Source organism: Telopea speciosissima, chromosome 3 (assembly GCF_018873765.1).
Source record: "Telopea speciosissima isolate NSW1024214 ecotype Mountain lineage chromosome 3, Tspe_v1, whole genome shotgun sequence".
In the NCBI taxonomy this organism is placed as follows: domain Eukaryota; kingdom Viridiplantae; phylum Streptophyta; class Magnoliopsida; order Proteales; family Proteaceae; genus Telopea; species Telopea speciosissima.
Window position 1 is genome coordinate 9,611,966 of NC_057918.1, and position 11,833 is coordinate 9,623,798.

The window sequence follows — 11,833 nt, forward strand, 5'->3', positions numbered from 1 at the left end:
GGGACTATGGGATAATGCACACTACTGGTCGTAAAATCATAGAAATGCATGTTAATACAAGGGAGATTATTTGATTGGATAATGCTCTGAAATTTGACATATCACTAGTCTATAGATCTGGGCTAAGCCTGCGGCCCCATTCGCTCTCGAGCAAAGAACATCGCCCCTATTTTCAAATGTTTTTTAAATGCATATAATATAGATTAATAAAAGAAATTTAAATCACTATCATTAGGTAGGCATTATGTAATCCAATCAGGTTTGAACCAATATGTGAAACTTTTAATGATGCAAATTCAGATCACTTGTGGAAGGTTTCATCTAATTATTAGATTGCATTTTCCTCGTAAGATAGCCCTACTACCCACATTTTGAGGTTTTCTTGTTTTTTTTTTTTAATGGGAGAAGGAAAAAATATATATAATTTATATTGTAATAGGGAGATCCACACTTTGAGATTTTCTTGAGTGCTTGAGCTACCTCTCATCAAGTTGCAGAAGGTCTTGTCCAGGAGGTGGACCTACTGGGCGTCTGGGCCCTGTTTAAAGATTTTCTTTTTGAGATTGGAATATTGTCTAGGGCCCAATGGGGCCCATGATTTTCATTAGGAAGATGAGTTAGGTAGTATGATTGTTAGCATTAAAGAAGGGATTAATTAGTCTGAAACAAGAGTGAGATGGGTAAGGGGGAGCGTAATTAAGAAAGCCTAGTAACCTTGTTGTCTGTTCTATTGTGGCATTTCAATCACTCAATCATGTAACCATTGATGGAGAAAGTTTGGCGACAAAAAAGCAAACAAAAGCATTAAGCAGCAGCAGACATAAACACCACAGAAAAACGCCCATTTTCCATTGGATAGTGGAGAAAGAAAAAAGTTCCCAAAGTCAGAGAGTAGAGAAGAGAGAGAGAGACTGAATAACACATACAAGTAAGTCACACACATTCTCACATCTCACATATGCAGAGCTCAATATGTACGCGTGTGTACGCTGGGCCAATGGGAATGCACGTAGAAGCATCAGGTGGGTGGGGTGATCATTTCAACTCCTCTGTGTTTAAGCATGGACGATACGCTCTCTCATAGAATACATTATTATAAAAAATGGCAGAGTTTCCTAAATTGCTAGCATGGGAAGGAATCTGCCCAATACACCATTTAATGGTATAAAAAGCTATCATCCATGTAGATCTTACAATTTCAAAATAAATAAAATAAAATAAGGATGCGAAAATGCTAACCGATTGCGTGCCTAGCAAGACTAGATAGAAATCATCCGTTGCTTGAAAATGACTGCCTTGCCCCCATGAAAAGACGGAAATCCCATGGGAGCAAGGCGGTCATTTTCAGGTGGTAGAACGGTTTTTGTGTCTAGGCATTAGAGCCACGCTAGGCGCACCATTGGTTAGCATTCTTTTTCTCATAAAATAAAAATACATATGTGGAGCTTTCACTTTTTGTGAGAGAGCATGGGGAGAATCCGCACATGAACTGTGTCGATTTTTCCCCTAAAAAATTGATAAAATTAGGCAGAGGATTCTTTGAAAGGCAATGAGACCTATACGCCAACATGAGGGCCACTAGAAACATCCGTGGAAGCATCAATAGGGGTGAGATACTCCCTCCTATAAAATGACATATGTGGCCCTTTATATGAGAGGAGTGATATAAACACACAGAGGAGCTACTAGCTAGTATATTCTACCCAGCCTAGCAATATTCTTTCTAGCTCCCACTTATTGTAGTCATATAATGAGCAGTGGAATCCACATTAACACTCTCTTCCCGGATATCTCTTTCAAAGCATTTGACGAATATTCGGAGCCGACGGTCCACAGACAATCTTTTCCTCCAACCATCCCTTTTAATAATTATATATAAAAGAGGCGTGGCAGAAGCATCGATACTTAAAAAATAAATTTATGGATAAAAAAAAAAGGGCAAAAATAGTAACGAAATAACTGCCAAAGGCGGTCGTCCTCGGACCTTGACATGGACGGTTCATCTACAAAAAGCCACAGATCTAGACCCTTCCTACCTTATCGGCTTATCTATCTAATTAATTGTATTATGGTTCAGTATACAAACAAAATCTATTAACAGCACCAACTTTGGTATATTAAAACGTGGCTGGCATTAATTGGCCTCAAACCTTTGCCACCACCACCATTCATGCCAGACAACTTCACTACCATTACCAGCTCACTTTTATTCAATATGCTCCCCACTAAGATGATGCCACGTGTGATGTTCTTGTGAACACTATGGGGCATACCCATTACCCCCATACTATGAATCCGGATCAGCTACCCACATGGGGACGGGTGGGGACAGATCTGACCCCTCCATGTGGCATGGGTCCCACACCTTAGAGGCAGGTCCCACACTCCCATGAAGGGTTCAGATCTATCCCCACCCGTCCCCATGTGGGTAGCTGATCTGAACTCCCATACTATAGTACTATCCTAATTGTTGCTTTTTAGAACAGTCCATCCCTCATACATCTTAGATTCTTGAGATCTCAGTCGTACAATCTAATGGGTCCCATGTTGAATACTTGGAATATTGGAGAGACCTAGGGATGTAAATGAATAGTCGAAATCTATTTTCGTATCCGTTTAGCACTATCCGAATCCGTCCAAAAGATAAACGGATAAGGATACGGATAGGCTATAATTATCCAAAAAGCTACATTTACATGTAAACGGATAAAATATCCGATCCATATCCATTTAGCACTAATCCGAATCCATCTGAAAGTTAAATGGATATGGATACGGATATAGCACTATCCGAGCGAAATCTAATCCGTTTACATCCCTAGAGAGACCACTCTCTCCCTCTATCTCTTTCTCTCTCTTTACCCTTATTCTATCTATTTTCTATTTTTAAGTCTACTACTCTATTTAGAGTTTGGAAATCCAGATAGTATTACGTAATCGGGGTTAGGTAGTTAATATCATTCCATAACGGAATAATAAATAGATCCGGAGTAACATCTCTTCTCTAATGGATTGGATGGGACCCATGAAATAAAGGTCTTGGATTGGTCAGTCAAATGTCATGAGTTGGCTGTTGGCTCAATACTAGATTACTAACTAGTATGTTACCTAATAAGGGTGACTGGATAGAACTAATCAAATAAACACATTAAATCAAGCTCTTTAACTTCTCTTGTATTAGGCTGACCCAATGTACCGTCTTCATACACTAAAATGGATCGCATTAGGCACTTAACATATTAATTGTAGGATGAATTGATATTGATATGATATTGATGCATATCAGTTATTACGTTTAAAAAATAATATTTTTATCAAAACTTGTTTTTATTATTGAAAATCTATCTAATACGACCATCTATATTAGTCTTGATATTTGTATTGGAAGCAATCGATACCAATGTCGATAACATAAACAAAAACCTTGTAAAGGTGTAAAAAATAAAGCAAAAACCGAAAATTGGAATTGAAATCGACTAATTAAACTTTAAAGTCGAATTGAATTGAAAACAAATCAATTTGGTTTTGGCTTTGCCTATGGCTTTGGCTTTGACTATTAATCTTTGATTCTGATTCGATTGTGAATCAAAGAATTATCCATTCTAAATGATTAAAAAATTGATAAATCTAATATAAATCATATACAAATCTGAAAACAAAATACTGAATAATATTCGCTTTCCATTTAAAATAATTGGCATCCAATAATAACAATATTTCATTTAGTTTGCTTGAGTCTTAAGAGAGGTCGCTTGTTCAACTCTTCCCCAATCGGAAGTTTGACATCTTGTTATTGCTCCGTGTGCCCCCATAGGGATCCTACCTTCTAGTAGTAGTTGGACCTCATAAAAATAAAAAACCCTGAAATAGATATCAATATCTATGGATACGGATATGGATCGGGTTATTGGATTTTGATCCTTAAAATCGTGCTCCTGGGTTCCTCTTAAGTCCAAACCCTTTAAAAAAGATAGATGCGCGGTCGAGACAGGAAGGTCATATCAGCGGCAGCTCTCCCTCTCCATAATCCAATTATTTCCAATCAAAGCCCAAAAGAGGTGTCATCGGAGTCACCACAAAGGATTGTGTAGTAAGTTTTGGAGTTTAGTTCCTCTCCAGGGAGCCCAGCACGCCTAAGGTGCTACCAGTCGTTGGATTGTATCACACACATCCCTAAGCATGCACCTAAATATGCGTGGTATAGCTCAACCGCTAAATGCCCCTGGCAGCCCAGGCGCTGGGCTCCATGGGGACGATCCTGATCCCAAATTTTGTAATTCTCTTACGCCCACATGCTAAAAAAATGACCGAGTAGAGAATGCAGACTAAATAGGATTTGTTATTGTCAAACAAAGAAAGATCATCTATCAAACTAAGGGTCAAAGATTTGACACGTAATCCCCACCTTCTTAGATCACAGTGCCAATGGTTAGTGAAGGAAAAGACAAGTCATACCCTTTTGATAGCGATTGAAAGGTCGTGATCCATCGTCCATCACCTCATTATTGTCTCTTTATTTCTCTCTATAACTCTTTTGTTATCTCTTTCTTTTCTTTCTGCTCCATTCCTTTGTTGTATCTGTTGTATTGGGGAAATGCGACTTTTTCGTACGAACTGAGACCTTTGAGCCTTTTTGGAAACCAAAACGTAAACGAGGAGAAGAAGCCCAGAAAGAACCCATCCAAGAAAGAAAGAAAGAGCATAAGCGAGACGACTCTCATATCTCAACGCCGCCGCCTGAATCGTGAGATCTACTTACTTCTACTTCTCTCTCATTAGGTAGGTGGGGGTGGCTTAATCAAGCAAGGCAAAGGTAGAGAAAGATGTCGCACAGCTGTTCTCACTGCGGCAACAATGCCCACAACTCACGCACCTGCGCAGTGACCGCCGATGGAGGTGGTGATGGTGGATTCATGCTGTTTGGGGTACGAGTTACGGAAGGTTCCATCTCTAACTCGATGCGTAAGGTTGTGAGCATGAACAATCTTTCCCAGTACGACCAGCCTCACGAGCCGAACGCCGATGTTGCTTCCGGTTACGCCTCTGACGATGTCGTCCACACCTCCGCCGGTCATCGCGAGCGCAAGAGAGGTATGATCTTTGATTTCGGATCGATAATCTTATATCGAGTATATTTTTTTCAAATTAAAATCAATTAATTGAAAATTTAATCGTTATTAGGAGTTCCATGGACGGAGGAAGAACACAGGCTTTTCTTACTAGGTCTTCAGAAGGTTGGGAAAGGAGATTGGAGGGGAATCTCTAGAAATTTTGTTAAGACTCGTACTCCCACCCAGGTCGCCAGTCATGCTCAGAAGTATTTCCTCCGGCGAAGCAATCTCAACCGTAGACGTCGCCGATCTAGCCTCTTCGACATGACCCCCGATACGGTACTTACTCTGAATTCTTTTTTTTCCCCTTCAAATCACAAATTTTATTAAGAAAATCAATTCTCTTTTCTGTGTTAATTTGATTTAATATTTCTGGTTGATAGTTCATGGGATCGGGAAATGAAGAAGAACAAGTCATCCACCAAGAAAACACAACTCAGGCAGATTCACCACCGCCGCCGCCGATGAACTGCAATATAGGATTTCCGGTGCCGGCATATCCAATGACACTCACTTCGACCGTGCTACCAAGCACTGGCAGCAGCAGCAGCAGCAGTAGCATCATCATCGATACCCCGATGATGGAGAATCTAGAGCAGGGACATGGACAAACCGTCCTTACGAATGCATCGTCATCGACGAAGCTGGTCCGTCCGATTCCTGTGCTACCGGTCCCACCCTTGTCGAAGATGGCGGATCTTAATCTGAACCAGAAGTCATCCATAGATCCTTCTCCACTGTCTCTGAAGCTCTCCACATCATCAGATCAACAACCCTCATCGAGGCATTCCGCTTTTCAGGCCATGACAAGCTTTGGCTCTGGCTCCGGCGATCTGGATTCAAATGGTGGAAGCATTATCAGTGTCGCTTAATAATAAATAATTTTATCTTGAAAGAAAACGAATCAAAGTTGGAAGGAGAGGAAGTGGTGGGGATGAAGAGATAAGATTTTAAATTAGATTAGAGAAGATTAGAATGGATTAGATTAGGTGATGATTCCTTGGTTGTACAGTGTTTGGGGATGACGAAGGGGAGGTGGTGGTGGTGATTCATGCTGTTTTATGGTCCGTTTGTTTGTTTGTTGGTTGGTTGGATTGTGGTCCAAAGAGTAATTGAAATTGAACAAATGAACAGCAGAGCCGAAAGGCTGCAACTGAGGTGTACTACTCCTATTTGTCGTTAATTTTGTGTTTCTTTGGTTGGTGGCTTTTTGGGACAATTTAATATAAACTGGGGTTTCTCTGTTCTAATTGTTCTTCCTCTCTGAAAGCATTATTTTGTTTTTCTGTGATGGAGGTCTCAGTACTTGTCATTTTCCATATCTGTCATTCTGGGGATAGCAAATTCAGATAAAATGGTGAAAAATGGAGTTTTTTATGTTTGACCCTGGATGGATGGATGGATGGGTGAACCCTACTTCGTAGGTCCTTATGTAATATTACTGTTTTAGTACTCTGTAAATTAGAATGTACTAGGCTGTGAACCTTGGTGGCTGGTGCAGCTGGAGGGTTGTTCCATTAATTGTGACCCAGTGGTTGTGAGTTTGAGTTAGAAACAGTTACTCTATGAAGTGGGTCACTATGGTGGAAGCCTCACAGTGTGAGAAAACAGAATCTCTCTCATAGTCTTTCTCCTTGTGAATTGTGAATACTCTTTCCTGGGGGCGGAGTGACAAGGAAAGGCATGCATAGTTTAAGACTAGTAACATGTATGACTTTGAATAGAGTTAAATAGAGAGAAAAACCCGGATTTATGTAGTTGAGTTGAGTTGAGTTGCGTTGAATTGATAATCGATCATAAGAAGTGTTTTTGGGTCTTAAGATCTTTTAGGCGGTTTCTATCAATACTCCCTTTGAGCATCATGTATTTCTTTGACTTCACGAGTATACGAGAAATCCCCGAGTGTGAAAGCATTTTCATGAGGATTCAAAAGTGAATCGACATATCTAACAAATACATTTTGAGTGTTTTTTACACTCCACGTGGTAAAAAGACGGTGGAAACACTGTCGCGAGTGTTACCAAACGTGGATGTCTCTTAAAAAAAAAGGGAGAATGTTTTCTGTGCTAGTGGCGTAGGCTGCGGCCAGACACATGGAGTGGGTGAAATGACACCATGCCCCCCTGAATGGCAGGTCCATGTGTCTGGACACAGGCTGCGCTGCAGCACAGAAAACATCAACCCAAAAAACATATACTACTAAGATGTCTAAAGACTATGATTATATATCTAAGGAGAGGGGTGGTGGGAATTGAAAATTAAGCTCAAGAAGCACAATGTGAGGAGTGAGGACCGTGAATTCCTTAATAAAAGAAAGTAAGAATTCATGAGGAGAAGAAAAGCCTGTCTTCCGGCTCCACCTGGTTTTTTTTTTTTTTTTTGTTTGTGTGTGGTTTTTGAGGATTTAGGCCACAAAAAGACTTCTTTGTTTGATCAAATCATTGGTTTATCCACCTTACAAAATTATATCTTTCATCTGTTGAACCTGCATCCTTTTCCTCGTCAATTCTTGTTTTCAAAATCATGATTAAAAGTGCTTGCATCAATGGTTTGTGGTGGTTCCTTGTGAATTGTTCCAGCTAACTTGTCCATTAATCCTTGTGCCATGGTTGTTCCCCCATACTTGATGAGACAATGTGGGGTTACGGGGCATTGGTTTGAAGTTTGAACAAGTGTTTTTACTGGATATATATATATAAGGAAAAAGTTCTCTATCCGGCTACACCAGTACTCTCATGAGTCTATCTCTCTTTTCCTCATGTGAGAAAACACATCTGCCCCCTTGTTTTAAGGAGAAGAGAGATAAACACATGGAAATGGTGGCGGAGCCATTATCATCTCCAATTCTGACACCCTACAATCCTGACACCCTACAATCTCTCACATGGGAGCTGAAGTGACCACTTACCCATAAACTGTAAAAGGTCTTCTAGTTTTAATTTTCTATCAAATCAGATTAGACTGTGATGCTGTAGATGTGAGAGTGCTAATGGTGGTAGTATGCCATAGTGGTGGAAGTGATGATATGATAAGTAATCATTCTTGAATATCAAGGTTTCAAAACTCGTTATGGGTGGTCTGAAAATGCCCAAGAATCGGTCTATTCGAGGAATATTCTAACGATTATGATGTTTTTATAAAAAAATTTCTCAAAAAACAAGATTAGTCAATTCCGATTTGAATCGAATGGTTTTCGATCTGATTCGCCGATTCTTGAAACCTTGTTATTGATGCTACTAACAACAGTCAACAGTCTCGATTGGAAAAATCATAGAATCGGTTTGCAAACCTTACCGATTCGGTTGGGATTGAATCAATCTGAATCAGTCGATCTGATTCAAATTTGGCCTACTTGAACAGTTGGAAACTTTTTTTTTGGGTAAAGAAGCTTTATTGATGAAAGATGTGTGTATAGTCAATGGCATCGAATGAACAAAGATCATCGATCCACAAAATGGAAATTGATCAATTTATCATACACATGATAGACAAGAGCGACCTTCCTTGCCGGGGCATCAGCAGTCTGTCAAGACCAGACAACTTAAGATTTGTTTGTTTATTTATGTGTCTTCAATATGAGGCTCACATGTTTTGTTTATCTTTCTCGAGACAGGATTTCAATTATGACAAAGCAACCACTAAATTGAAGTTTAGGAAAGTTGTCAAAAGAAAGTTAATTTAGGAAGTTTTGATTATGGTTAAGGTCTTAACAAAATGATTTGATGGCTTCCCTACATTAATTTGCGCACTAATTGGTTAGAGTCAAACAGATCCTCACTAACTCTTAAAGCTTAGGGACTGAAATAATCCACATAATCTCTTAATCCACCCACAAATTCAATTTTATTTCATAAGGGATTACCATAAAGCGATTAAACTCAAAATGCTGTCATTATCATAACGTAATCATCTTAGTAGTCACTCAGCATTAAAAACTTAATGGTCCCCTCTTCCGTACCTTCCCCAAACATTTTAGATTGAAATCTCACCTAAGATTTAAAATAGGACTTAGTTTGTCTCCACCCATGATGAATAGAGAATCCCTTCATTCATCCCATTGGACCCTCTAATGAGATTGGAGTATGGTTGAAAGAGGGTTAGGTTGGACTGGGTTTTTTAAAACCCCAATCCAACCCGGCCCTGAGGTCTGGTTGAGATATCTCCTCCCATGCCCAATCCTGTCAGGCTCAGGTTCACATGGCCAAACCTACACCCTTAGACTGGAGAAGGATACTTTAGACCATGAACAATAACGGGTGTGAGTTAATGATAAACCCAAAATCCAATCATAACATTACATCACCATTAGTGAAGAAAGAATCTCTTCACACATGGGTGAAAGAAAACTTAATCTTTTAAAGGAAAAAGGCTAGGCATGCCGCGAGGGTGCTCAACATGTGTTTTTCTCTCTCCTTCTCTTTTAGAAAAGACCCCCTTGCCTTCCTATATCCACAAGCTCTATAATTGATGCATACTGCTAGCTTACCAAAAACTGGCGGCATATCCAACCCTCTTCCTCTTTCAAATTGTGTTGGCTAGCTTTCGTCTAGAATACAATTAGGCAAGATTTCTTCATAAGACTATCTTATCGGCTTATCCTAATGGATTAGTGGCAGTTTTTGTTACTATAATTCATTTTTTAATTGCTATAGCAATTTCCATGCTTCAAAATCAACTAATCTTGTGATAGAAAGTCAAAATATTAGCCGAAAATGGGTAAAGACCCTACACTTATCTCATTTTAATCCAAAATGTTATAAAATTAGGAAATTGTCACAAGAGTGGAATGAATATAAAATATAAAATGATATCTGCATAACTTTGTGACACTTCCTTATGGACCCACCCATGTCTCCCCCGTAGTCGATCGTGAAGCCCAATGCTTCATTAGTCATAATAATAATATTTAATTTTTATTTTACCATCAATTAATGACTCAAGTCATGAACATATAAATTAAAGACATGAAGAGTGTGAATGAAAATTTTGTTCTCTTTACTTACAAAAAAATAAAAATAAAAAATTTGTTCTTTATTTGTATAAAAAAAATTGATATAATTGGCTCTAAAAAAAATTCTCTATTATAAAAAGTATCAATAATATATATAAGTAATTTTTTATACTGAGTTACAAAAGTTTATATATTTATGAATCAAATTTGCCTACACTCATGATGATTCTTCTTTCACCATGGTAATAGTCCTATCAAATGCTCAAAGGAATGGGTATTATTAACCATAAATAATAGGGGATGGCAGTTTGTGATGAGACAAGAATTCCATCGCATAGTAACATCACTAGTGACGAAGAAATTCTTCCCGCTTCACTGGTGATTGAAAACTTTTGCCTATGTTAATAAAACATTGTTTTAGGAATCACAATTATATATACGGCTTTTTTTTTTTTTTTTTGGGTGCAATATATATAAGACTTTTGTTGTTCCCATAAACGTGCAATGCTCTTATTGGTAGCACATGAAGTTTGAAGAAAATGATAAAATAATAGTTTAGCTTTCACCAATGGATTACATAGGGATAGTTGGTAATGGAAGGATCCGAATCCTCTACTTCCGAGCTGCCCCTACTGCTGTGTGCGCCTCAGACATAGCAAGGCGGTAAGGACAACCTTACCCCCGCTCGGGCAAGGCACTCGAGCAGGGGTAGGGCGGTCTTTTTGGTGCCTTGCTGTGTTTGGTGCGCAAATAGCAGTAGGGGCAGCTCGGCAGTTGAGGACCCCGACACGTAATGGAATGGGTGAAGACAGTAAGCATTTCGTTGTGGACTATACATAGAGTTGAAGGCTTTTGAGTCAAAGCCATATAAGGGATGCACCCTTGGGCTAGTGGTTGGTGCCAATCGTCGTGGTAGCTGCCTGAGGCTTGTGGTCTCAAGACCATCACTGTGGGGTCAAGGGAGGGTCATAGTATACGCAACTTTACCCCCAAAAGGTTCTAAAATAACAGAAAATCATTGTGTGTGTTTGCGAGTCACCCAAAAATGAATTACATAAGCTTCTAAAATAACAGAAAATCATTTTTGTATACAGCCATGTACAATACACATTCTCAATCGTCTCTTCCGCTGTTGGATATGCATGAAGTGGTGATTGTGCAATACCATTTTTACCCCTTATACTATGAAAGGTGATTGTGTAAATACATGACTGTGTATGAAAATCGAACCCATAATTAAATGATCCCCACTGTATTTTTGTAATTAAAGATAAATCAAAAGGGCTAACTTGTCTATTTCCATGATATATTGTTGACAAGGAAAGATAAATATTCTTTATTTTTCCACTTGTCAAATTTTTTTTTTTTTGGTAATACCACTTGCCAAGTTTCTTATTTCAAAAAAAAAAAAAAAACCAGTTGCTAAGTTCCGGTTGGGTTGAAAATTGACATTGGAGCAGGAGACATTGGGATATAGCTGTCTTTTAAATTTTATTTGAATTCTATCCAATCTATATATATCAGGTACGGTAGATATTGTGCGTTGGTTAGGAAGATTTTTTTGTTTTCTTTTGAAGGAAGAAAGGTATTTAAAGGATAAAGGATACCTACTACTTTAAAAAGAATATGTTGGATTCGAGTCCGTTCACACTTGACCTTGGAAATCCGGTTATGAAAATCAGTTGATCCGGTAATTTGACGGATCACTCACCAATTCAAAATTGAATCCAAATATCCGATTTGAACCATATCCAATCTGATTATGTAGTTG

The 11,833-nt window shown here is 38.8% G+C and overlaps 1 protein-coding gene across 1 annotated transcript; it reads left to right on the plus strand.

Moving 5' to 3' along the window:
* Positions 1 to 4,762: 4,762 nt before the first annotated feature.
* Positions 4,763 to 6,006, plus strand: LOC122656738 (transcription factor MYB1R1). The gene is made up of 3 exons (XM_043851373.1): positions 4,763 to 5,091; positions 5,182 to 5,390; positions 5,495 to 6,006. Exons 1-3 carry the CDS (start codon positions 4,824 to 4,826, stop codon positions 5,981 to 5,983), a joined length of 966 nt encoding a protein of 321 aa, XP_043707308.1. The 5' UTR covers positions 4,763 to 4,823; the 3' UTR covers positions 5,984 to 6,006.
* Positions 6,007 to 11,833: the final 5,827 nt, after the last annotated feature.